Source organism: Colias croceus, chromosome 25 (genome assembly GCF_905220415.1).
Source record: "Colias croceus chromosome 25, ilColCroc2.1".
NCBI classification, from domain to species: Eukaryota; Metazoa; Arthropoda; class Insecta; order Lepidoptera; family Pieridae; genus Colias; species Colias croceus.
In genome coordinates this window covers 950,535-976,793 of record NC_059561.1, presented here as the reverse complement: position 1 = coordinate 976,793, position 26,259 = coordinate 950,535, and the positions used below count along the sequence as shown (strand labels likewise).

At 32.1% G+C, this 26,259-nt stretch overlaps 1 protein-coding gene across 1 annotated transcript in view; it reads left to right on the top strand.

The window, feature by feature from the left end:
- The first annotated feature begins 287 nt into the window (after window positions 1–287).
- LOC123703149 (hemicentin-2-like) overlaps window positions 288–26,259 on the top strand; it is a 37,800-nt gene continuing 11,828 nt past the window's right edge. Inside the window, exons 1-5 of the mRNA XM_045651052.1 lie at window positions 288–358; window positions 5,851–6,032; window positions 22,636–22,737; window positions 23,162–23,270; window positions 24,787–24,898. Of these exons, the coding sequence (XP_045507008.1) occupies window positions 292–358; window positions 5,851–6,032; window positions 22,636–22,737; window positions 23,162–23,270; window positions 24,787–24,898 (572 nt within the window). The 5' untranslated portion in view covers window positions 288–291. The remainder of the gene's footprint in view (window positions 359–5,850; window positions 6,033–22,635; window positions 22,738–23,161; window positions 23,271–24,786; window positions 24,899–26,259) is intronic.

Sequence of the window (26,259 nt, the reverse complement as noted above, 5' to 3'; positions counted from 1 at the left end):
TCTGTTTATTTTAAATTTATTATTTCGTCTTTAATTTGTGAATAAATAATGTGGTAAGTGCTAGTTATTACGCCTTTATCAATCGTTATGTAAATTGTACATATTTTAAGGATTTTTTTTTAATTAGGAAAGAATTGTGTTATGGGAATAGGTGTAGTATAACTTTAAAGCGTTTGTTAAAGTTCTTGTTAAAAAAGTCATGCCTTACAAATTACATTTTTCTGATGATTATTAGATACGATTTATCAAATGTTTCTTTCCTTGTTTCAGGCGTATAGCCCGTCAGAATCGATGGAGGGGCAGCGATGCTTGTGTGTCGTTGTGTTCCTCGTCCACAGCGCAATAGGAGCTGGTGAAGGTATGTATTTTTTATTTAAACATATTAATTAATGATTTTAGTTGCTAAAACATCAATTATTAACGTCCTTCGACCATGACACGTCAATTTGAGCATAATAATATGAAAAATAATTATAAAAAATTATATTACTGTACACAATATATTTAATGGTCAAAGATGAGGTACCTATAAAAAAATGTAGTTAATGATCTACACCAGAGATTAATTATGTAGTAATCTGTGTATAACTTTATAGCAATTTCATCTAAAAAGGGTTTCAAAAAATAACTTTTGCAAAACATGAACCTCAAAATACAGCTGTTATAATGATGTCTTTGCAATGGTTTTACGTGCCTCTAGAGAGAAACAAAGAATGTCAGCGTCTTTTAAAATTCAAAATTCGAACACGTTTAGAAATTTTGAATTTGTTTCACGCGTGATAAAATTCGAACAACTTCAGATTACACGCACATATTTACGCGTGTATGCGTATTGCGTAGTGTACCTATCTGTGTGAAATACGAAATTTGACAGCTATTTATAAGGAACTAGCGGTCCGCCCCGGCTTCGCCCGTGGTACATATTTCGCAATAAAAGGTAACCTATGTCCTTTCTCGGGTATCTACATATTATCTCCATACCAAATTTCATGCAAATTGGTTCAGTAGTTTAGGCGTGATTGAGTAACAGACAGACAGAGTTACTTTCGCATTTATAATATTAGTATGGATTTTAATGTGTCAGAGCTGTGGTTAACGTGTGTTTAAAGGTTTAAATTATATTCTAGAGCTTCAGAGTTTATTTATAGCTTTCTCTAATTTGCGGGCAGAAAGTAATATCATTTCGAATCACCGTGTCTCGTTTTTAACCGCAGGCTGGCCATAACCGCTCTGCGGTGGAGTGGATTAAATTTGTTGCCAGTTTAAATATATTTTTGAAAATAGAAACTCGGCTGATAGGTATATTTTTAAATTTAGAAAAAAGTTAAACAGTCATTTTTCAAGTGTCAATTGAGAAAAAAGAGTGTTTTTACAAGACTTTCATACGCAGAATGTGAAGCCACATTTTGTTATTTTGTAGGTACTTTAAATATGTATTATTAAGGTATAATATCATATGTAAGAACTTAGATAAAAGTTAGTCTTTATAAATTACAGCTCATCCAAAATAATAAGTTCTCTCGACATCTAAAAAGAGGTACTTTGGAAACATTTAACATAATATTAAGTTGAAATAAAACGTCATGTTCGGTGCAGATGTGAACTGAATTTAGATGAAGAGAAAAAGGAATATTCTTTATAGCTTTTATGTTTATAAACGACTTTTGTAAAGGACAAAGGTGCACAAAACAATGAAAATGTAGGTGTGATCTTGTTAAAAACGACTGGCCATGTGTGTCAGAGCGATGATTATAGTTTGTGTTAGGTATTTGAAGAAATAATAAATGCTTTCCGTATCGGTGGTAAATGTTAAAAATGACGTTTCAAAAGTGCTTCTAGAAGAAGTCTAATTGAATAAATAAATGTTTGAGTTTGAAATTATGAATTTAGAATAATCGGTAGTGACCATAGAAATCTAAATAACAACTTGTTATTTAGATTTCTATGGTAGTGACTCAGTGGTTAAGACTACGTAATTTTTAAGTAAAAGCACAGAATACTAATAATTAATAGTAGGTAACGCTAGTCAAAGAAAGTCCAAAGGTTTGCAAGTTGATAATTGTGTAAAACTTATCTAGTTTTTTTACTTTTAGTTTTCGGGTTATTAAAACAGTGTTTATTTTTGGGATTTCTAATTGATTTCTAAAATTGATGTTTATATAGATTTAAGAATGGATTTAAGTATACAAATGTAGTTTACAAATGTATTTAAGGTTACAAAATATGTTTTAGTCAGGTGTTTGTTCGACTTTGCAATGTACTGAATTAATTTTAATAATTAGAATTATAATATGTGTAAATTTTAATTAATTGGCTTCAATTCTTCAATATTTACATTCGTATGTTGAGTTTAAATTATGTGAACTGTAATTATTTTAGCACCTGCTATCATGAAATCACAAATAGAGAAAATAATTAATATGATTTTATTTTATTAATATTAAATGCCGATATTTTTATGTCAACGCACGGGTGATATTAACTTTTAATAAATAAATCAATAACTATAGAAACTACACTTTTGTAGATATCGTATAATATTTCCGACAATGTGATTTTTTTACTATTATTCCATAATATCACAGATTAATAAATCGCTACATAAAAATAAAACAAAGTCGCTTTCTCTGACCCTATATCCCTTTGTATGCTTAAATCTTTAAAACTACGCAGCGAATTTTTTGTTTTTTTTTTTTAATAAATTATTGTGTGATTCAAGAGCAAGGTTTTAGTATATAATTTATTAGGATTTAGATATAGCGTAGTGTAGTTACTGTATGATCAATGGAATTATTTAATTATATTTTTTTTTATTTAAGCTCCATCAAAAAATATACTAATTTTATAAAGCTGAAGAGTTTGTTTGAACGCGCTAATCTCAGGAAGTACTGGTCCGATTTGAAAAATTATTTCGGTGTTAGATAGCCCATTTATCGAGGAAGGCTATATATCATCACGCTAAGACCAACAGGAGCGGAGCAATGCGGGTAAAATAGCACAGCACAGCTAGTATGATAATATATAAACCCCCGCAATTAAAACTATACAACACGTCATATATCCTACCATTCTTCCTATAAAAATACACCAAACACTATTAGAGTCCATCAAAAATTCACACACGTCTTCAGTCCAAGCCTTTAGAATTCTGAAAAACATTCACCATTGTTCAGATTCGACTCCAAAGGCTCTCAGGTGTCGTAAAAATCTTAATGAACCACTTGAGAACGGGGTCAGAACTCGCTTATATGTTGTTCTTTTAACTGACTTGCAGGAATGGGTTTTTAGGTAGGGAGTGATTTCGATTTTATGTGTGATATCGGTGTAGAATTTATGTTTTATTACTTTTTTGCAGCTTGTTAATTAGAATTTGATGCCTATTAATTAGTCTTAGGCTACACAGCTATATGTATGATAGTTGAATTAATTTCCTTAATATTTTAAAAGAAAATATTATATCACTACATAGTATGAAACAAAGTCGCTTTCTCTGTCCCTATGTCCCTTTGTATGCTTAAATCTTTAAAACTACGCAATGGATTTTGATGCGATTTTTTTAATAGATAGAATGATTCAAGAGGAAGGTTTTAGTATATAATTTAATATTTATTAGGTTTTAGACAAAGCGGGTGAAGCCGCAAGCAGTAAGCTAGTTCATAATATAGGACGCATGGTGAATATCATTTACTTTTGTCCGATAAATTATGAGCATACGATTTTCTTTATCGTATTTTTTAATAAAGTTAACCAGTTACAGTTACATTTGAACAGTAACGGTCACCCATCGATATATTGACTGCGCCTGTAAATGCTTAATTATTTCTTTATTTTATAACTGATAGATACACAAATCTACAGATGACGTTTGAAATTATGCTTCTCGAATAACTTGCTTCGTTCGCTGTAACCTAAAGTTACTGCTTATTTTTCAAAAGAGAGAAATCTGAAAGAACAGAAATACTTATATAAATTCCCTGCAAAGTTAATCTTTATAAACATCATAAAATACGGCATATTCTAAAACCTTAGATTAAGGATGGGATGGCAATCCTTAATCTAAGTCTAAAACTATTTAAAATGCATACAAATATTTACAATACCGATTCGATTCCAGTATTAAAAGTAATATTTTAATCCAATAAACATCATAATATAAGAGAACAATAAATAAATATTATGAATCATGAAACCGAGTCTTTGAAAAATACCTCTTAACAATTTTATTACTTATTCATTGGAACTATTTCACTTTTCTTCCATTTATATTATTTTCAAGTTTTCGACGCTGCTTTTAATGAAATTGAAATCTTCAATTTTCAAAAGGTTTTCATGGTATTGAATATAAGATAAATATCTTGTTTTAATAATTGGTATTTGTATCGAATAATGTCTTTTGTATTCAATTTTGTGCAATCGATTCAAGAGAGTTTTCCATGAACATATTTGTAAACTTACCTACTTTTATTTTGCGTAGTAACTTAATCTGTGCTTTTTTATGTATAGGTAAGCTGGCTGTGCTTTTATAATCCTGTTGTAAGTTTGTAAGTGAAAATTACATTTATAATTCTTTCTTTGACCATTAAACATGTTAATTTTTTTTCGTATTTCTAGACTATAAATATTATGTTTTCGTAATATTACAAAAAATATTTTAACACTAGCAAATTGATTGATAAACTGACAAGTGATAACTGCGTTAAAAACAACCGACTTCAAACTTGCACTTGCAAAATTTACAAATACCTACAGACAAAAATGCTCATAAAATAAAAACTACTGGGCCTATCCGAATAAAATTTTTATGGGACCAATTCGACACCATCTCGCATCGAACAAAAAAAGAATCACGTAAATCGGTTCAGAAACCTCGGAGTAATCGGTGTACATACATAAAAAAAAAAAAAAATATATACCGGCCGAATTGATAACCTCCTCCTTTTTTTGAAGTCGGTTAAAAACAGCATCCGATAGAAGATAGGTACCTAGTATAAAAATTAAACACTTTATTCGCGAAAACAAAAGTTTTAATGTATGAAAATTTACAGCATGCGGAATTGTCGGTAATTTAAAACAGATTTACTTTTCATACTTAACACTTTCTATTCCCGTAAAAAGAACACAATTAAAAAGTTTACAAATAAAACAACCGAAAATAAACGCACCAAAAATAAACTAAACTAAAGTTTCTCAATGAAGGCAAGTTTGTAAGAAAATACCCTCAATTACCTAAAACATTCTAATTAGAAGTGATATTTTCATATAATTACCCGTTCATTTGTAACTGTATCCTATTTCGGTGTAATTAGTGAAAACAAAATATTATGTTGTTTATTAATTCAACGTCTTTCTATGGGAATGGACGTGTTTTAGGAGCTCAAGATAACATCGTCGTTGAGTTTTAGTAACATTACAATGAAGATAATTGTTTACAAATTATCACACTATTATTTTGAAGATTGATTAAATCATGTATTACTTAATTGTTTTTATATTCAACATTGTACATATAAGTAGGTATTAAAATTTATACAGCATTTGAATACTATAAACTTAATTTTAAACTAAATAAAGAGGACGCGTTCCATCCTTACAGTAATAAATATTGTAATTGAAATAATGTTTCATATTGGTTGAGATGGTTGTTAAATCATCTCAATAGATGGCATGGGGTATCCTTTACACACATAAAACCGAAAAGTTAGAATAAATATGATTGCTCTGGAGGGATCATAGGTGGCTGAGTGGTCAGGCGTTGCCCCGGCATGGCAAAAAAACGCAGATTCGAATCCAGCCTTAAAATCGATTTATTTTTCTGTCTTTAAAAATGTATAACAATAAAATCTTCTACAGGTCCACCAACAACCGAGCGGCCAGAACTGAACGAGCTCACAGTATCCTTTCCACCACTAGAGGACATCTATACAAGCACTTTAGAAAAACACTTCGCGACAGAGAACAACACGGTGGTGACGTCACAGACTGGGTCCACCGCGCTACTGCCCTGTGTCATACGGAATATTGGTGATGGAATTGTGAGTATAGAGCACAGTATAGAGTTACTACTACTGCAATAAGACAAGTACTTTAAATGAAACATAATAATATGTATATTTTTGTATTTTAATTGGCTGTATTATAAGAATTAAGGCGTCGAAGACAGCGATACCTTACCTGTTGAAATCAAGGTGAAAAGCATAGTATATCCTGGGGCTTAACAATACTTTCATTTTGCAACCTTCTAAAAATAAAGAAGAATGCGATAAGAACATGCAATTTAGGTACAGTCTATAAAACCAATATTGAGTTCGGCTTATTATTTCTTCACATAAGAGACACATAGACGATATATTTCTCAGATACGCGAATATTGCTTACAAATACAAAAACAAAATACAGGTAAATACTCAAAACAAAATAAACTAAAAACAGATATTGTAGGTGCGACGGACCTTTCAAATTTGCTGCCGGGTCAGTGACTTACATTTGTTAATACATCACTGATCTTCAGTGAACACAAAGCTTAAAAGGTGACAGGTGATATCCCAGATTATATATGTATTTTACTATCTTATAATATTATATCTATACTAATATTATAAAGCTGAAGAGTTTGTTTGTTTGAATGCGCTAATCCCAGGAACTACTGGTCCGATTTAAAAAAAATATTTCGGTATTAGATAGCCCATTCATCGAGGAAGGCTTTATCATCACGCTTAGACCAACAGAATCGGAGCTACGTGGGTGAAACCGCGGAGCGCAGCTAGTGTAGAATAATGGTAGTACAACATCTTAATAAACTTAAGTTATGAATTTAATAAATTAGCTTTGTTTTAAGCTATTCGAAATTTCATTTGCTTTAAGTATAAGTAAAGATTGAAAGGGTAAAGAAATGAAAATCGCTTTTTCTATTAAAACTTCTTTCCCCTTTTTCTTCCTAAAATACAGTAATAATAATAAAAAATACACAAGTACATTCTTATTTATAGTTTTTCCTAAAATACAGTAATAATAATAAAAAAATACACAAGTACATTCTTATTTATAGTTTTCGTTATAAATTAATTGTGCCAAATATCAAAACTATAGTATATCCTAAATTTTACTCCATAGTTCATCGATAAAACATCTTAAACTATCACTCAATTAGAATATTAGTTTGTTGAACAAAGTCAAACAGAATTACTAACTAGTCAAGGGTCAGTCGCTAGCTTAATCTTAAGTTAGAATTTTAGTTCAAAACATTTCAAACAATAATACACTTTATAGTTATAACAATACAGGCTAACTTTCTCTGAATCAATTATGGTGGGCAACGTTAATATCGTGTGGTGAATTCAGGTAATTTCTAAATTAAAATTTGTTGAAATAGGACTTAATTGTTGGCAGAATCGAGCTGATTTATTATTAAAATTATTACGGTAATATGGAAGTTGAAATTTATTCCAGGCCACTTTATTGGAACAGGAACATTTATATTATTATAGCGGTCCGCCTTGGCTTCGCCCATGGTACATATTTCGCAATAAAAAGTAGCCTATGTCCTTTCTCGGGTATCAAAATATCTCCATACCAAATTTCATGCAAATTGGTTCAGTAGTTAGGCGTGATTGAGTAACAGGGAGACAGAGTTACTTTCGCATTTATAATATTAGTATGAATTTATCTTTTCTGTTGGTAATAACTGATCCAATTTTTCGTGAAAATTATTTTTAGTGTCTGAAAGGAGAATTAAGAGAATGAGAATGACCAGTACTTATCTACCAAATTATTAAAAAATGGTTGTGTGCCCGTCTTTATTCCATCAAATTTCCGGAAAAACTAAACATGTTTTAAACCCTTTTTTCACTCACATAAAGCTAATGGTGTACGACATGCCTTTACAGTTTTCATTTTCGAAAAAGAATAAGTCTCATCACTTACCAACGCCGTTAAGTCATCTTTTTAAAATTAGGTTACCATGTCCATTTGGACAAGTACTAAAAAGCCCAATAACGCGTTACCAAGGACCCCATAATCATTCCGAAACCTCAAAAGAACTATAACATTAAAAATATCCACGATTTCGTTCTAGTTTCATAACTCCTTGTAAATAACTTTTTAACTTTTTGTTACACTCGTGCCTCAGAAAACTGAACAAAGTCTGGATATAAATTGGTATAATATTATTAGCAAACATTTCTTCTGATATTATAATGCTTTTAAACCTAGTTTTGCTGAGAACAGAATAAGATGCAATTAGTGTATTATTTTGCATCAGCTTTTCATTTTCATTTTTATACCACTTTCATTGAAGCTCTCAACAACTGTTCAAATAAAAATTAAAACCAATTAAGTAATATTTTATAAAGCTAAATATACACCATTAGTATAGTACATTATTCGTTTTCCTTGATCTCAATTGCCTTGTTTTCGCTCAACCACGTTATTTTTTTTTCCTTTTACTTTAAGGGTTGCCTGCTAGAGATCGCTAACTAGTGATAAGGCCGCCTTTTGCTAATTTTAACGTATATTTAATTTTCATGTTTTAATGATTAATACAACAATAGAATTTAATTCATCCCTTCAGAAAATGCTACAAATATTTTTGATAAGACTGTCTAAAAAATTTAAAAAGACATCTCATGCGGTTTAATCAATCTACCAAGTATTTCTGTTTTTGATGGCAGAGCAAGCAAATGAGCAGGTAACCTGATGAAAACTTATAAAACTGATTATATGTTCACTTATTTTTATTTTTTCATATAAAACCTTCATATATAGAAGTCTAAATCACCTGAATCATGCATTTGAGTTTTGACCCACGCCCTCAAAGTGACAGAACTTCACATTTACCTAATAATTTTGTTCAAAAATCCAACCGAGTACCGACAAGGTAGCAAACTTATTAATGGACCTTAAATTATTTAAAAGCGAGCCAAGTAAAGCTTAACGAATTCCGAACTTTTTGTTGACAGCTCCCGAAAGACATTTTAATATTAATTAATTCATTTAATTACATCGATGACGGGATTACGTTGATTTACTGATACTGTACATTTTTCGGTTTATCTATACGTTGTTAATTATACACTTTTAATTAAACTGTATAAAATATGAGCATTAACTATATCACGTTTCACCTTTATATTGTTGTAGATATTAGTTTGATTGATGACTAAGAAATATATTTATATGTTTCTCTTTATCTTCTTCCTTTTCAATGCTATAAGTAGCTATTAAATTTTTTCCCTTTTAACCAATTACTTATAGAGTTCGACCAATATTCGTGATAATACTATCAATAACGCGCAGTCAGCTGTATAATCTGCAAGTTTTCAATTAAATCCCCATGGTCCATTGGGAATCTTCTGGAACTTCTAATCCCCATTTAGTGGAATCTCGATTCGGTTCCTGGGGAATAGAATACCTTAACGTTTTGGACTGGTTCTGTTGAATTTAATTTACTATGCAGGATTGTTTGTCATGGTTGTATAAATAGAAGTATATGTTTATGCTGTTGGGTCCAATTATATGTGGCAATTTTCGGTGGTTGATACATATCCAGGTAGATAAAGCTGGTTCTTATACTTTCAGATCAAGTTTATGGAGGCATTTAGCTATGACAGCTTCACACACGCGCATGCAATTACAAACACACACACATGCTTATTTTCAAACATATGCTATAAAAATAAGGTTATATTATCAGACAGGCACCCCGACAAATACACAAGTACATACTTACATTTACGTACGTATACGCACACGCACACACACACAAGTGTCATTTGAATACTACCCCTATCTACAACGTACTGATATTATAACCTTTTCAATAATCAAGAAATAGTGAATTAAACACATTACCCAATCTAATGAAAGAGATCACTTACATCGCGATTTCTCAACGCAATGGGGTCTTGTAATTTGGCCGTGCTATATCAGAAATTTACATACCAAACACTCATGAATATGTATGTTTTGCTGATGAACGTCATCAATATTCACACATTGCGAGCTTGATTTTATGTTTTATAGTATTTTATAACCTTAGATTATGCACATGCTGCGTCTAACGAAACGGTGTTAAAATTATTTTTCTTCTATTTTAGAATGAAGTCACTTTAGTTTTACGGGTTATCTTTTACCTGACATGCTTAAAGTTAATATTAATATACTCTCTCATTATAACTAGATACTTACTTAGTTTGTTTATATTCTTTTAGTTTAGTTTTATAGATTCAAATTGCTTAATAGGGGTATTTTTTTTACTATTTCTCAAAATTTCAAATCAATAATAGCTGTGTTTTACCTGAAATAAAACACATATTAAATATTTACCTATATTTGAAGCTTACTTATTTGAAGCTTACTTATTGAGAAGGTACGCTATGAGGTACGGTACGAGGAAGGTAAGCTTTTTCCGCCTATTTTCCCTCTCTTTCTCGTTGTATATACCAGGTGGCGCGGCCGGCGCACGATAATGTGCAGGCGCTAGATCTTCTTCATTGAGTCGAAATACTCAACAGGTGGACGTTAAGTGTAAGCTTCAAATATAGGTAAGTATTTAATATGTGTTTTATTTCAGGTAAAACACAGCTATTAAACACTTGACCGTAATTTGAAGCTTACTTATTGAGACCTGTTTGTTACCCACCTGGTGTACAATATATGGACGCCAATGTGAATTTGAATAGGTACATAAGTAATTACTTATTTCTTTATTTGAAAGAATAAGGTGTGCAGATAGTATACCAATAAATCACACAAATTTTTAAATTTTTATATTATTTATATTAACAATAAAAAGTTAATCAAATAAGAACCAAAAAGTAAATCATAATGATTAAAAGTATTAGAACTTATGAGATTGGTTTAAGCGTACCTTAGTTAACCTTTTGGGCTTGAAAAGTTAAAGTTACTACAATTTCCACTATCTTTAGCGTAAATCTGCGAAAGAGCAAGTAACGACTTTTAATTACGCATTTAGATGTTACTTACAAAATTAAGCAACAGCTCATCACCGACGAGGCAAGAATACCTCAAACTCAAACCTTTATTTATTCAATTAGACTTCTGTAGAAGCACCATTGAATCCTCATAACATAGATTTACCAGCTGTCTCAACTCACACAGTTCTAACCCAACCTGCTACTAGCGGACAAGTAGAGACCTTGGTCTTTACTTTTAGGGTCAAATAAATTAAAAGGTCATCCCTTGGATAAGGTAATAAAATAAACCAGGTAAGCGGTTTAAATTATAATACAGATAATATGTAACATCCAACCAAAGCGTGCGGTGTCTATTAATGTTTAGAGCCAACGCCACCGATCATAATATAAACATGGCTGGTACTTTCAGTGCAATGCATGAATTATTTAAAACTGATAGGTTTTAAACTCTGTACTGGAAACATATAATGAACTCAAGAAGTTAGAGACTAAAATGATAAGAGCTTATCTGTGTCCCAAACCTGCAATTACTACAGCTAAGTACGTTAAGTTTTAATCAAATTAATTTTAAGGTATAGTTATGGTTTACATCAGAACTTATATACCAAAAGTCTCGGGACTACATAACGTGACTTATTTATAAAGTGTTTGTGCATAACATCTAGGCCATCAACAGCTATATGAACGTCAGATAGGAAATGAGCCAAATTTATCCAGTAAGTAACAAAGGTTTTTAATTATACTTATTCTAATTCAACCAACTTCTACTAGCTACTCCGTATGTTTTTTGGGTAGACGGAGGCAAATAGGATTTTTCTTCCGACTATAACATTTGATATTTGGAAAATGTATACATTTCTGTATACCTTCAGAGTCAGATTCTAGTGGTGCAGCACTAAACACTGTCTATTAGGTGAATGGTGCTGCTGACCGGGCCTTCAGTTCTGCTTTCCAGAATACCTTCGCCCTTCTCGGTGCTACTACTACTGAAATAGCAGTACTCTTACACGTCGTTCAGGCCTCGAACTGACTAGGATTTCTCATATTATCGTTACAACCCTCGCTCGCTCTAACGAGAACAAATTATCGCTAAGGAATTCTGCTGCAGGACAATGGCAACAGATTAATATGCATTATTATGTTCAGGAATATGGTGCGTTCTGAATACTATCGTCGTCTGAAGGTATCTCCTTTCGATTAACTGCATTAAGGGTGCAGATCTGATCCCATTTTTGTTCCGTAGGAATGCTACGACTGCCTAAACGTTAAACTGGACAAAGAAAGTTGCCCTGAATATGGTCGGTTGTTCCAACATCCCTAATATGGCTAGCTTACCTTAGTTACCCCTTGATTGTAACTGCTACCAATTGAGGCACTGCTCGTGGGTTGTCCACAGTTTTTCGAGTGCAAAAATGAAGAACTGAACTCGTGGGGATCTATGTCGAATGAATCTGTTTTAAGATTATGAAAGGACAGTTGGTTGTGGATGCGAAGACAGGACGTTACTTTAGTCATCTGTAACCACCACGAGAGGCAGCCACGGACAGTGATATAGTAAGAACTAAACTAGCAAAGTTTAGTTGGCTTACTAGACTTTGTCATGTTTAAAATGCAGTATATCATCTGTATAGAATTGCATTTATGACCATTGATAAACTTAATTCAACCGCAACCACGAGAAGCAGGCACGGATATCGATATAGCAAGAACTAAACCAGAAAGGTTTAGTTCGCTTATCTGGTATATTTATAATGTTTCAAAAGCCGTAGGTATAGTCTGTATTGCATTGCATTTATTGCCCCCCCCCCCCTTCAAATCAAAGAAATGTGAAGTCATCTGGCAGAGCTTTCTCGTGAAGGGTAGGGGTTCCAAATAATATCTAATAATACGAGGCTTTTGTTTGGAAGGATTGACCTTCCGTTATTAATTATCCTCTATCCTAAGTAACTCAATAGTCAGAATTCACAGTACTCGTTGAGTCCTTAAACGTTTTACGTTAATAGTTGCATATAAGTTTATTATATAATATAATAATCCTGGTGGGATGACAAGAAACTTGTCTAAGCAAATGATTATCCTAATCCCTCAGCGATTTATTGTTTGAGCCCTGAAGAAAAACTCATGGGTGCCATAATGAGGCCAAACGGGTTGATAAACGAGTCGAATAAATTGCCTACAAGATCGGGCAACTAAAGTAGGCCTATGAGAGGTCAACTATACATAACCAATCGTAATTTGTTACATTCAATCGCTTTGCGATTAAAAAATCTCTTCAGGTGATTTTATGTGAAAATTGGTCGGCTAGTGCCATGGAATTACGATAACAAATATACCATTGACACAAGGCTTGGTGACAATCCTGGAAACCACCGCCACAAATCATCTGCGAGATGATATTTGATCCGACTCGCCTCCCTTTGTTGTGATTCTCTGCATTGTGAGGCTCTGCATTGGTAAATACAATTTGTTCAAGTCGCAATTTCCATAATTGATAAACCAATGGTGGTTTCCTGATTAAATAAGCGTAAGCTAACCTTTTAGGATACAAAGTATTCATTTCATGCGTCCATTATTTAACGTCTCTTACCTATTTTATTGTATTTATTAGGTTATATTACTATACTTATATTGTATAGATGGCCCACTGTGAATTAGATTTCAAAACCTTTTTCTACCTACCTTAGAAGAGTGAAGATCCGTTACTGTCATCTCTAACATTTTCGTGGGTCCTCGTTGACGAAAGCAAATATCTATGATCATTTTAATGATCAATCCTTTGTATATTTGCACCAACCGCAATCAAAGCCCCGCGAGGGCCGATATATATTTGCACCATTTCCCCGTGAGGGACGGTCGTAATCAAAGCCCCGCGAGGGCTGATATATATTTCCACCATTTCTCCTTGAGGGCGGTTGTAATCAAAGCCCCGCGAGGGCTGATATATTTGCACCTATTTCCCTGCGAGCGACAGCTGCGCGAGGGATGTTTGTAATTTGTAATAAGTAGGGCCTTCCCAAAAATACTTAATAGTCACCCTGCGAGGGTGGGTTTAACCTGGCTAACGAACCTAACCTGCGAGGAGTAGCGGTTAAACCTAGCGGCCACATTTATGTAATCTGCTTCGAGCAAGATTTAAGGTGCTAATATAAAATTAGAAGTTAATAATCATTTAAAATAATAATATAGTAACAAGGTACTTTAACTTATTTTCCAATGCTAGCAACAGCTGTCCAGGATGAAATAAGAATTGATTTGACAATGGTAATTAATTGTTATGTATATATAAAAAGAAGGCTTTAACTATTTAATAAAGTCAAAATTCAAATCATTTACACAAAATTTTAAAATGAACTTCGATTCATATTTAATTTAGTTCATACAATCGATGTCACATTCAGTTGCTTTATATCCGTTAACATTCCTTACGAACGCAGCCATACGTGGCCATACCATCGTAGGACGGTTTTATTGCACAAAATAATCTCCGCTCACCCGCAATTTTTTACTTTTTGTCAAGGTGTACAAGTTTATAATATTATTCTAAAACGTTAGAATATGTGAATAGTAAATCCTTTGAAATGTCTCTAAATTTAATTTCTAATTAAGGTATCTCGATAACTATACGATAACGTCTCTTTCCAAACTAGAAAATTTAAATGTAAAATTTTGGCACTTACTCGTTTTAACCAAAAAGTTGCATCATTTGAAACATAGGAAACGTAATATAAATAAAAGTAATTTTCAAACCAAAATTGCTGTGTGTAATACCTATGTCTATTTTCGCTTATATACGGATCAGATTAATACTCATAAAAGGACACGTATAGACTACGGATACTTTTGAATGTGTGGTACGTTCATGGTACCTACTGAACATGTGCATTGTGCGTATTCCATCATTATTCAGATGAGCGGCTAACTCCCGGACGATTTATAACATATCTCGACATGTTCGGACACGTTGTGATTCGTGCAATTACGCTAACATCAATTTGTTCCTGTTATAGGTAATACCTATATAATTTGTTCTTTGAGCTGACTCATCTCGTTCGATAATTTTTAGTTATAAACTATACTCCGAACCGTTCCTAGTGATAACGACAATGTAATAAAGTCGTAGCAATGGATTGCATGCCTGTTAAGCTTTGAGTTGGCTCATAGGATTAGCCTTGGATTTATCCATACATACTATTAATATTCACTTGTAACCTTGTAATAAAAACACATTAAAAATGAAATAAAATAAAAATATCTATATAAAAGAGAGGGTATTTGATATATTTAGTCAATATCAAATAATCACAAAAGTAATATTAACGATACGAGTAAAGCCGAACGGTAAATCTGTTAAAATCTGCTTTACTCACAGTATTAGAAATTCAAATATTCATTAGTATATATTGCATTACTTATAAAATATTTCAAAAGAAAAGTTACTATTTCACGTAAAATGTAACGGTTGTATCGTTAATTTTAAATATCTAACATGCTATTAAGTATTTAAAGCATATTGAAAAATAAACTATTGCTGAAGGATTCACTAAAAGACCTCAGCATTTTAAATAAAGTCCAACGGATATACCGTCGATTTAAAAGATTTTTGCTCATTTTTAAGTAAAATGTAATTACAATAGATGTAAAAATAACTCACTGTACCGATCCGACGGGATACACTTTTTCACACTTTTAGCACTTGCAATATGCAATACTTAATACTTAATAGCACCAAGGTTGTAGTCTTGTAGACAACCTTCTCGCGGCGGAAGCTAGACGCCAATGAAGAAGATCTAGCGCCTGCACATTATCGTGCGCCGGCCGCGCCACCTGGTGGGAGGTGTGCCGTGTGCGAGAGAGATAGCATATATACGACGAGAAAGAGAGGGAAAATAGGCGGAAAAAGCTAGGTACCTTCTCAATAAGTAAGCTTCAAATTACGGTCAAGTGTTTAATTGTTTAATATCTTTTAAAAACGTATTTACTCGTAAATTATGCAGTTGTTTTTCCTTTTACAGACAAAATTACTTATTACGATTTTTATAGCTCCATTTTTAGAAATAAAAAGCAGAAAATGTAATAGGTAAATTTGAACGAGAAATAAACGAAAACACGCAAGACTTACCTTTCATAGCAAGTGCAGCCAATTACTAAAAGAAAGATTTACGCAGGAAGGGAAAATTCATATTCGACAAACGACTTTCAACCATAACACCATTACATAAAGTTGATTATGCTACCAACGTTTTCTCAAGTTAATTATTGCATACCCTTAACACTTCAAAAATTAAAGCTTAATTTTAAAAGAGTTTTCTTCGAGTTATTTTAAAGAAGAATGGCTGTTATTCGGTCATGAATTAAATTATTAAGTAGGATTACAGGTGCGAAAGTTTTTAATAAAATTGTGAACAATCTCTCAGGTGGCGTTTTGCATAATATTTTGAAGATTATCTTTGTGTTTCAGACGTCTATACTGATTAGTTAAAACGTTTTGTACATTTTCGCGTTTTTCATCTTTTAGAAGTAGCTGAACAGTGGATATTCGATAAAAACTATTTGATCGAATATATTATAATATAATATAATACTAGCTTACCGCCCGCGGCTTCGCACGCTTTATCTAAAACCTCATAAATGATATACTAAAACCTTCCTCTTGAATCACTCTATCTATTAAAATCCGTTGCGTAGTTTTAAAGCTGATTTAAGCATACAAAGGGACATAGGGACAGAGAAAGCGACTTTGTTTTATAGTATACTATGTAGTGATTTGCATGATTATAAATTTATTTCGGCATTACCTATACTATCATCACAACAAATAACTACAGTCATACCTACAATATATTACAAATAAACAAGCAGACGGACAAAAATTGTGCCTTGCTATAAGCTTTATGTAGAGAAACATTTTTAAATATAAAATCCAAAATAAGATTATATACTTATTCAACCATGATAAAAAAATTCTCCATATTAATACAATTTTTAACATAATACAATTAAATTCAAACAAAAATTATAATAAATTCCCTCGATTCATTTAAATAAAGTTTTTGCTAAATCATACGTACGAGGAATAATTTTAAACTCCTGCATTTTGTATGCATAATGCAATCCATATTAACTCTGAAAAGCATTTTAATTTATATCTAGAATTACATTAAATGAAAAGAATATTAAACGCTCATTGAATAGAATGGAATATCTTATTACTATTAGGATTTTAATTAATATATTAAACCTTTTTTCCGTATCCAATGTTTAAAAATATTTTCTACTAGCTTCCGCCCGCGACTCCGTCCGCGCGGTAAAATTAAGAAAAATTAAGATTTATTTTTTTCTACGTATTTTTCCGGGATAAAAAGTATCCTATTTTATGCCCAGGATAATAAGGTATAATTATACCAAGTTTCATCGAAATTGAACCGTTAGTTTTCACGTGATGCCTTCACATACAGACAGACAGACAGACAGACAAAAATTTTTTTAATCACATATTTGGGTTTGGTATCGATCCAGTAACACACCCTGCTATTTATTTATTCAATATTTTCAATGTACAGAATTGACCCTTCTACAGATTTATTATATGTATAGATCTGTGGTATTACCCGCATTGCTCAGCTCCTATTGGTCTAAGCATAATGATATAATAGCCTAGCATTCCTCGATATGGATGATGAAATATTTTTTCAAATCGGATTCATGGTTCCTGAGATTAACGCGTTCAAGCAAACAAACAAACAGTCAAAGAAATCAACTCTTCAAAAATAGCGATCGAAGCCACTGTTAATGTTAAAAAAATTTAATTACTAGCTGCCCGCGGCTTCGCCCGCTTTCTCTCAAACCTAATAAATTATATACTAAAACCTTCCTCTTGAATCACACTCATCTATCTATTAAAAAAACCGCATCAAAATCCGTTGCGTAGTTTTAAAGATTTAAGCATACAATTGGACATAGGGACAGAGAAAGCGACTTTGTTTTATACTATGTAGTATGTATGATGTATACAAATTAAGCAATTATAAATTGATATAAAATTCATGAAATGCTCTCAATAGCCAATGTTATAAATAATGATTTTCTTCGAAAGAACCATTTTTTAAGGTAATGAATAGAATTTGAATAATACTAAGCCCTTTTTACGTATTGGAGGCCACTAATATATTTTTACAATTTATTTAGTTTTAGGTATAGGTATTTTTAGAAGCTACGATTACTGAAAAAATTAAGACGATCGATATGTGACGTTTTCGCATAAAAAATCATCGGAATAAGACATTTTAACGAGATATTCATAAAATGTAACGTGAATTTTAAAAGGTATACATAAAAATCAAATATTAAAATTTGTGTTGACGTATATGAAGATAAAATGGATTTAAAAAAATATAGAGAAAAAGCCTGGTCGGCTGGCTAGTATATTTATCGGAAATTTTAAAATATTCAATGAACAGTATTGTATAATATATTTTTCGCTCCATTTCTTTGCTTTTGTTCGAACCGACGAAGGTGGGAATCGCCAGCGTAAAGTTTTATTTTAATATTTAAATTTGTCGTCCATTTTTCTTGAACTATGAACAATTTGTATGAATAACGGAGTCGGAAAAGAATCAACTTTATTCTTTGAACCATTCTGCATTTGAAAAAAAGCATCTGCTTTTATTTTTAAAGAAAGTTTACCTCACCGCAAAAAGGAGTGTTATAACTTTTATTCATTTGTAAGTGTGTACTATTTTAATTATAGAAATAAATAAAAAATATTATTAAAAAAAAGACAAAGTTACCTTCAAACATACCAAAATCGTCGCCTTACTCCATGACGTGACGGTATTGCCATGACGCGACCTTGAAATTTTACTCTCAATATAAAGAAGTTTTACTGCAAAAAGTTTCGCGGGTCAGCCTTACAAATATATTTTATTTCTAAACAATCCATACTACATTCTCGTGTGAACCCTCCATTACTCTTTAATCATTACCTTCTGACATTAAAAATACAAAGAGAAACCGCTATTTAATTAAACCGCCATTTAAATTCGAAGTGTATTCAGTATTTACATTTAAACTTTAAAAGGGAACCAAACGCGAGACTCGTAAATTAAAAACGTGGCTAATTACTGTACTTATTCTATGTAAAAAAGCCTCGGCTCATTAGCCAAATTAGTCGCATTTGTAATTATTTGACGCAAGCCTTTTGTTTATGGTAATTTTAGACTTAAGTGGCATAGAAATAAAGCTGTAAGAAAAAGTGTTTTATATTCTGCTTCAATAATAATTGTTATACTTATGCCATAGAATTATTATTATAAAACATGACCTCAAATTAAATGGCACATTCGAAGCAATTGTTCCTCGGTATTCAGAGGTACTAACATGAAAACTATCGTCAAAGCATTCGTATCCTTATCGAGAGCATGACTTCATTATTACATACTAGCTGTGCCCTGCGGTTTTACCCGTATTTCTCCACGTGTGTGATGATATAATATAGCTTAATAACCTTCCTCGATAAATTGACTACCTAACAGTGAAATATGTTTTTCAAATCATATTTCACTGTTATAGATAAGTTGATTAAGCGTTCGTCCAAAAAAAACTCTTCTGCTATAATATTAATATAGATATAACTTTTTATCTTTAGTTCCTTTTAGGCACAACAGAGCCGCTTTTCAAAGTCCCATCAAAATGTTCTCGATGACCATACTAATACAATGAGGATTGTTTTCCTGCTCGCCCCTCTGACGTAGTTTATTCGACGTTCGACCCTACCCTCACTAATAAGTCTTTGTGACTGGTTTATTGTATTTATTTTCATCTGACTGCACAGGGCAGTTGTGTTAAACTTGTATTTTACACTGCTGAGTATCAACGTTAGTCTGTAAGTACGTATAAAGCCGAAGTGTTTGTTTATTCAAACGCGTTAATCTCAGGAACTAATAGACTAATTTGAAAAATATTTTCAGTGTTAGTTAGCCCACTTATCGAGATATGCTATAAGCTGTATACTGTCACGGTAAGACCAACCGCTGTACACAACTAGTTTAAAAATAATAATAGTTAAAAAAAACTAAAAAACACGCTTTTTATAGAAAACCGAACTAAAAAATAGAAAATTTTATCAAATTAGTGTATTGTCATCGGTCCTCAATAAATCTACAAAGTTTGAACGAAATCTGACCGTTTAAAGTGGGTCAAAATCGCGCCCAAAGAAGTCGGTTACAAACATACAAACATACAGGTGAAGCTAATATAAAGCGTGTAATAACGTGTACGAATGAATCTTTATTTTTATTCGTGTTTAAATTTGTATATATCGCAAAATCCAAAAAAAAAATTAAAAATCGATCTACTACTTGGTTTGTTTCTGTTACGTAACAAACCAACAAAATAATATCCTTTTCCATTCATATAATTTTAGACATCTATTTTCCAATAGATCTGAGTTCAGTACTAGTTGGTTTTGCGTAAACTACTGCAAAATATTTATTCACTTGATGGCTCTGAAACCATCGACGCCTGTCCAAACATACGAATTCCCTCGATATTGCAGTAGGGAGTGAATTTCAAATAGTTTACTATGTTGTAGGGTACATATCTTTTTTTTTTAGGTTAAATTTTTTTAAATGTTGTTTTATGTAAGATTTTTTACTAGTTGTTAATTGGATTTTTTGTATATTACTTATGCAAAATTTCACAATGAGGATAGGTAGCATCTTCTCATTATTTGAAAATTCAAACAGGATATTTTGTAACTTTTTCTCATAAAAAAATGTGTGCGTGTACTAGTTAGTGTACACACGTAAGAAGTGAAACTTCTTTATGACCTTATTTTTCAATAAATAATTTACTATATGCAACTTTACAGAAATACACCGAATCACGCGTGGTAGGGATAAGAAAAAGATGGCGCGTTACGGAAAAATGTCACGCCGCACGCGTAACGAAAAAATGTTACAATAAATTTTTTTCCAAACCTGATAAAGAAGTTTCACTTCAAAAATCACATGGAATAATATGTATGAAATTTGAAATATATACATTCATAATCTGAAATGTATTATAATATCTATATCTATTGAAATTTTAAATTACATTTGTTACTATTTAAAATTCACAAAGAAGGCTTACAATTTACAAACACGAGTGACTCTGTGAAACTAAAACTAGTACATATACCCATGTACATAGATTATTTTATGTCTCGTCCGCGCATCACGCAAAAAGCATATACCCTACTTTACCCGTAAGTTTATTTTTGTCATAAAAAGCTTACTTTGCTCAAGGTCCAAGGATAAATTTATCTCCGTACTAATAAAATTCATCAAAATTGTCTCCTAAATAACATAGAGAGAATAGATCTTATGTGTTATAAAAATATGTTTTGTTATAAAAAATGTCTTGAATTTAAAGACTTTTTGTATGTGATTTGTTGATGATACAGCTCGATGTTTTATGGACAGATAAAATAGTGTTTTATAATAGACTAGCTGCTCCGCGCGGTTCCACCCCCGTGGCTCCATCCCTGTTGGTCGTAGCGTGATGATATGAAATAATTTTTCAAATCGGACCAGTAGCTCCCGAGATTAGCGCGTTCAAACAAACAAACAAACAAACTCTTCAGTTTTATAATATTAGTATCTATATCTATACATAATATAATAAATCTGTAGAAGGGTCAATTCTGTACATTGAAAATATTGAAAAAATAAATAGCAGGGGGTGCTACTGGATCGATACCAAACCCAAATATGTGATTAAAAAAATTTTTGTCTGTCTGTCTGTCTGTCTGTCTGTCTGTCTGTCTGTCTGTCTGTCTGTCTGTATGTGAAGGCATCACGTGAAAACTAGCGGTTCGATTTCGATGAAACTTGGTATAATTATACCTTATTATCCTGGGCGTAAAATAGGATACTTTTTATCCTGGAAAAATACGTAGAAAAAAATTAATCTTAATTTTTCAGTTTTATCCATAGACGTTGTTCCGTAGAACCGCGAACACACGTTGCGTATTATTATAGGCCTAGCCGTATTTGGGAATTGGGTTCAATAGATATTTATAAGATTTAATTGTCAGAGGTACCTACTCAAAATGGAGAAATAAACCATCCACGCGAAGACCGACATCCGTGCGGACGGAGTCGCGGGCGGAAGCTAGTAGATAATAAATTAGCTGTGCCTCGTGGTTTCATCTACAGACGAAGACGAGGGAAAAAGTTTTTCTATACCTTATGTGTTATTCTGATACATAAGCTATATCACTGCCAAGTATCATGAAGATCTGATAAATAGTTATCGCGTGAAAGACTAATAAACAAACATACATTTTTTCAAACTATAATATATTATAAACTAGCGGTCCACCCCGGCTTCGCCCGTGGTACATGTTTAAGTTTTCTCTACATAAGAACCATCCTCGTACTTCAAGGAATATAATAAAAAAAGAATTACCGAAATCGGTTCAGCCGTTCTCGAGTTATGCGCTTACCAACACATTTTGCGATTCATTTTTATATATAAGATTACGTATTCCATTTTAAAAGGTCTTTATAATAATCTCATCATTTAATTTTCAATTTTAAAATCAAACATGAAAATGCTTTCAAAATTAAAATTAACTTATCATATTTATACAAACACATCTCATAAATGTACACAAATAAATAGTTTCACAATATAAATAAAGGCTTAACATTTGTTCCAGGTGTCCTGGATACGTAGGAAGGATTATCACCTGCTTACAGTGGGGTTGACCACGTACAGTTCGGACCAAAGGTTTCAAGCTATACATTTGCAACATTCTGAGGTAAACGCTATGATATATGTTCTTTGGTTTATAATATAATACTATGTAATGTGATAGGGATGAACATAATATTCAATACCTATTTTATTTTTGTATAAAGAAACAGTATGGAGTAATAATATTAAGTTTATAAAGAGAAATAATCTATTAAAATCGATAATGATTGAAAAAGAAACTTAACATGGCAAAATTGGACAAATTGTTTTCTATCTTGTGTTGTCTTATAAAATGTAACTCAGACTTTAACCACTTATAAATGGAACTATTATAGCACTTAATATTATAAGTAAATATGTATCATTACTACAAAATAAAATAGTATAGGTACCTACTATTGCTTATTGATATTGAGATCATTTTACTAAATATATTTCCTTTTATTCAATGCTGTTTCGGATATAATCATTTAAAATTGTTGTTTCAGGATTGGACCTTAAAGGTCCGATTCGTGCAGACGAGAGACGCGGGTATCTACGAGTGTCAAGTATCGTCACATCCACCAACTAGTATATTTCTACATTTAGATGTAGTGGGTAAGTAATATGATGTAAATTATTTAAATCAGAATAAACGTCTGGTTCAAACGAATAAATAGTATCAGACCTTTTAAGTAGATTGCGGATAATATTTTTATTTAACCCATTGAGCCCCGAGCGGCCCGATCGGACCACGACACAATACATTTTCTATTGTGTCTGATTCCGGGGGCTGAGTTATTAAGTAGGTAGTACTTCAATCAGACCATTTAATATTTTTTTTATATATATATATAATTTCATAGATTTTTAACGATGGTCTGTAAAACTAGGTATTAGTCAATTGTGGAGGTTTAAGTTGAAATAATATCAGACTATTTAGATGGCTAAATGATGATGGATGATGATGGTGAATGAAAATTTTAACAATATATAAAATTGAAACAAAATATAAAATTGTTATTTTGGTATAAAATTATTAACGTATATCCTACAGCTACATGGTAGCTTAATAACGTAAAAAATTTCGTCATGTTTACTTCAGAATATGGCTCATAACTTTACTTTTTTAAATATTAATAACTAATTTTACTTTGGAACTTTTTACGGCGCGGTGATATTTTTGGTCTCACGGGGCATCAAACTAGATGTCTAGTAAAATCATCACAGATATAATATAAGGGTTGACACTTGTATGTTTATTGTTATTATCTATATTCTATGTAAGTAGAGACGAATGCTCTTTTGTGAAATTACATAATATAAAACTGTGTTTTTTTTCATAACAAATTAAATCAAGCCTGAAATGATTCCACCACAAAACTTCATTCACACTAGAGAAAACGAGGTGACACACTTTTACAGACCGACAACCCTAAATGTAAAGTATGTGCACATTTATACAGATAAAAAGGCTTTTAATTTCACTAAAGCCAAAAGCCAAGAGTACTCATAAAGAATTAAAAACAACCTTCGTCACAGCCCTACGCTAAATAGCCAGCCCTGGAAATAATTAACATTCCGTGTGAATTCATATTAAAGCGAATAAACCGAAATATTTCTCATTTACGTTTCATATTTAATTTTTATGAATGTCGTTTATAGAACACGGTGAAATTAGCATTGAATTAGCATAATGAGATGAAAGGAGCATTCAATTTTTTAGAAGGAAATTATACTGATGAGTACCTACACTAAGTTGTAATAGAATATAAAATATTTTATAAAAATTTCATTATGTACTTTTTTAATTGAAATCGTAATAAAAGATATAGAAAATCTAGCACTACCTGTGTCTTTTTTATTCTTTCGTTACACAGGCTATCATAACATCACTCTTCAATGTCCTATTAATCTGTTAACCATATTGCATTTAATGTAATTGTATTGCTACGCAATCGCTACGCTCTACAGCACTGCTACGAAGTTTCGTAGCACATGTCTACGAGTTCATTTTTGCGAATCAATTTATCAACTTTTTTTATAGGGCTATGAGATAATTTTCACTTGCATACCACGCGATTATAGCCACATACTTCAGGTAGCATAGAACTAATAAGAAATCCTTTTTCAGAGGCACGAGCACAAATATCGGGACCCACAGAGAAGTACCTCAAGCCGGGATCGACCCTAAGGCTGCAGTGCTCTGTGGTTCAAACCACTGAGGCGCCGGCGTTTGTGTTTTGGTAAGACTTGATCGCTACATTATTTACGCAATAGCTTCCCGCCCGCGGCTTACCCCGTATTTTCAAAGAAAAACCTGCATAGTTGCCGTTCCCGTGAGATTTCCAGGATAAAACCTATCCTATGTGTTAATCCAAGTTAATGTATTTATTGTGTCTGGCAAGATGTAAGAACCATGAAAACCGTCCGGCTCTTGAGTTAACATCTTTTTATACGTCTCCAAGTAACATATATAAAATTTAGCTTTTAAAATATAATGAAAGTTAGGTACAATTTTATACACCTTTACTACCTGTTTCCTGCCAAAGTAACCACAACCCAGACTTGATAATCGCTAGTCGTTCTTATCAGGGGGGTTAGACAAGTGGCTTTCGTTTAGCGTAACGTTTAATAGAATAGATTATGAATGTATGAGATTGACATAAGCTGTAGATAAATGTATCGAAAGCTTACGTCAATCTCATACATTCATAATCTATTCTATCAAACGTTACGCTAATAGAAAGCCACTTGTCTAGGGGGGCTGTATCGGAGACATATACAGAGAAACTTTCAACTTTCCTAAAGAAAGGAAAGTCTGGCCGGCGTGGGCTCTTAGATTATATCTCTTGAGAGCGAAAGTTTGATAGCTCTTTTATAAAGTCACTGATAGTCTATTTTACACTTTAAGGGCCGATTTTTCAATATTTGGTTAAAATTTATCCGTCCAATATAAGGTATTACACGAACATTTTAAAATGTCACCTGTAAATTTCATATTCACAATTAGAATACATTTTTGAAATGGTAGTTTAATACGTTATTTGATGAATACGTTTTAACCAAGGATTCAAACCAAAAATCAGCCTTAAGACACATAATTTCTTTCATTATGTAGGTATTTGCCATTTTGACTGACAGATAAGATAAACAGAACATATCCTGAAAGGAGAATGCCCATGAAAGTATGGACCACAGTATAGTGTTGCGTCAATGCCAGAGTGGTTTTGGAGGGTTCTTCGATATTCAAAAGATTTTTACCAATACATTTTTTGTGATAAAAACAGGGGTTTTCAAGATATTGAGAAAAATGTGAATTAACCTCAAAACTTAAATTAACCCGATTTAGTTAGGTTTATGTGTGATTTAGGTAGTATTTTATCGTCCGAAGGCTATTTTTCGTTTAACATAATATTTAATCTATGCGTAGAGCTTTCAGACAAAGTCTATGTGTTCATCGGCTAGTGTAGGTAGGCACCAGAAATCTTCCGGGACGGATTTCAAGAAAACCTAAATATATATTTAAAAAATGCCAATAGAGTTTTTATTCGGTTTACATATTGTTGTTGTTGTTTGAATCATTTTTTCACTACATATTTGAAGA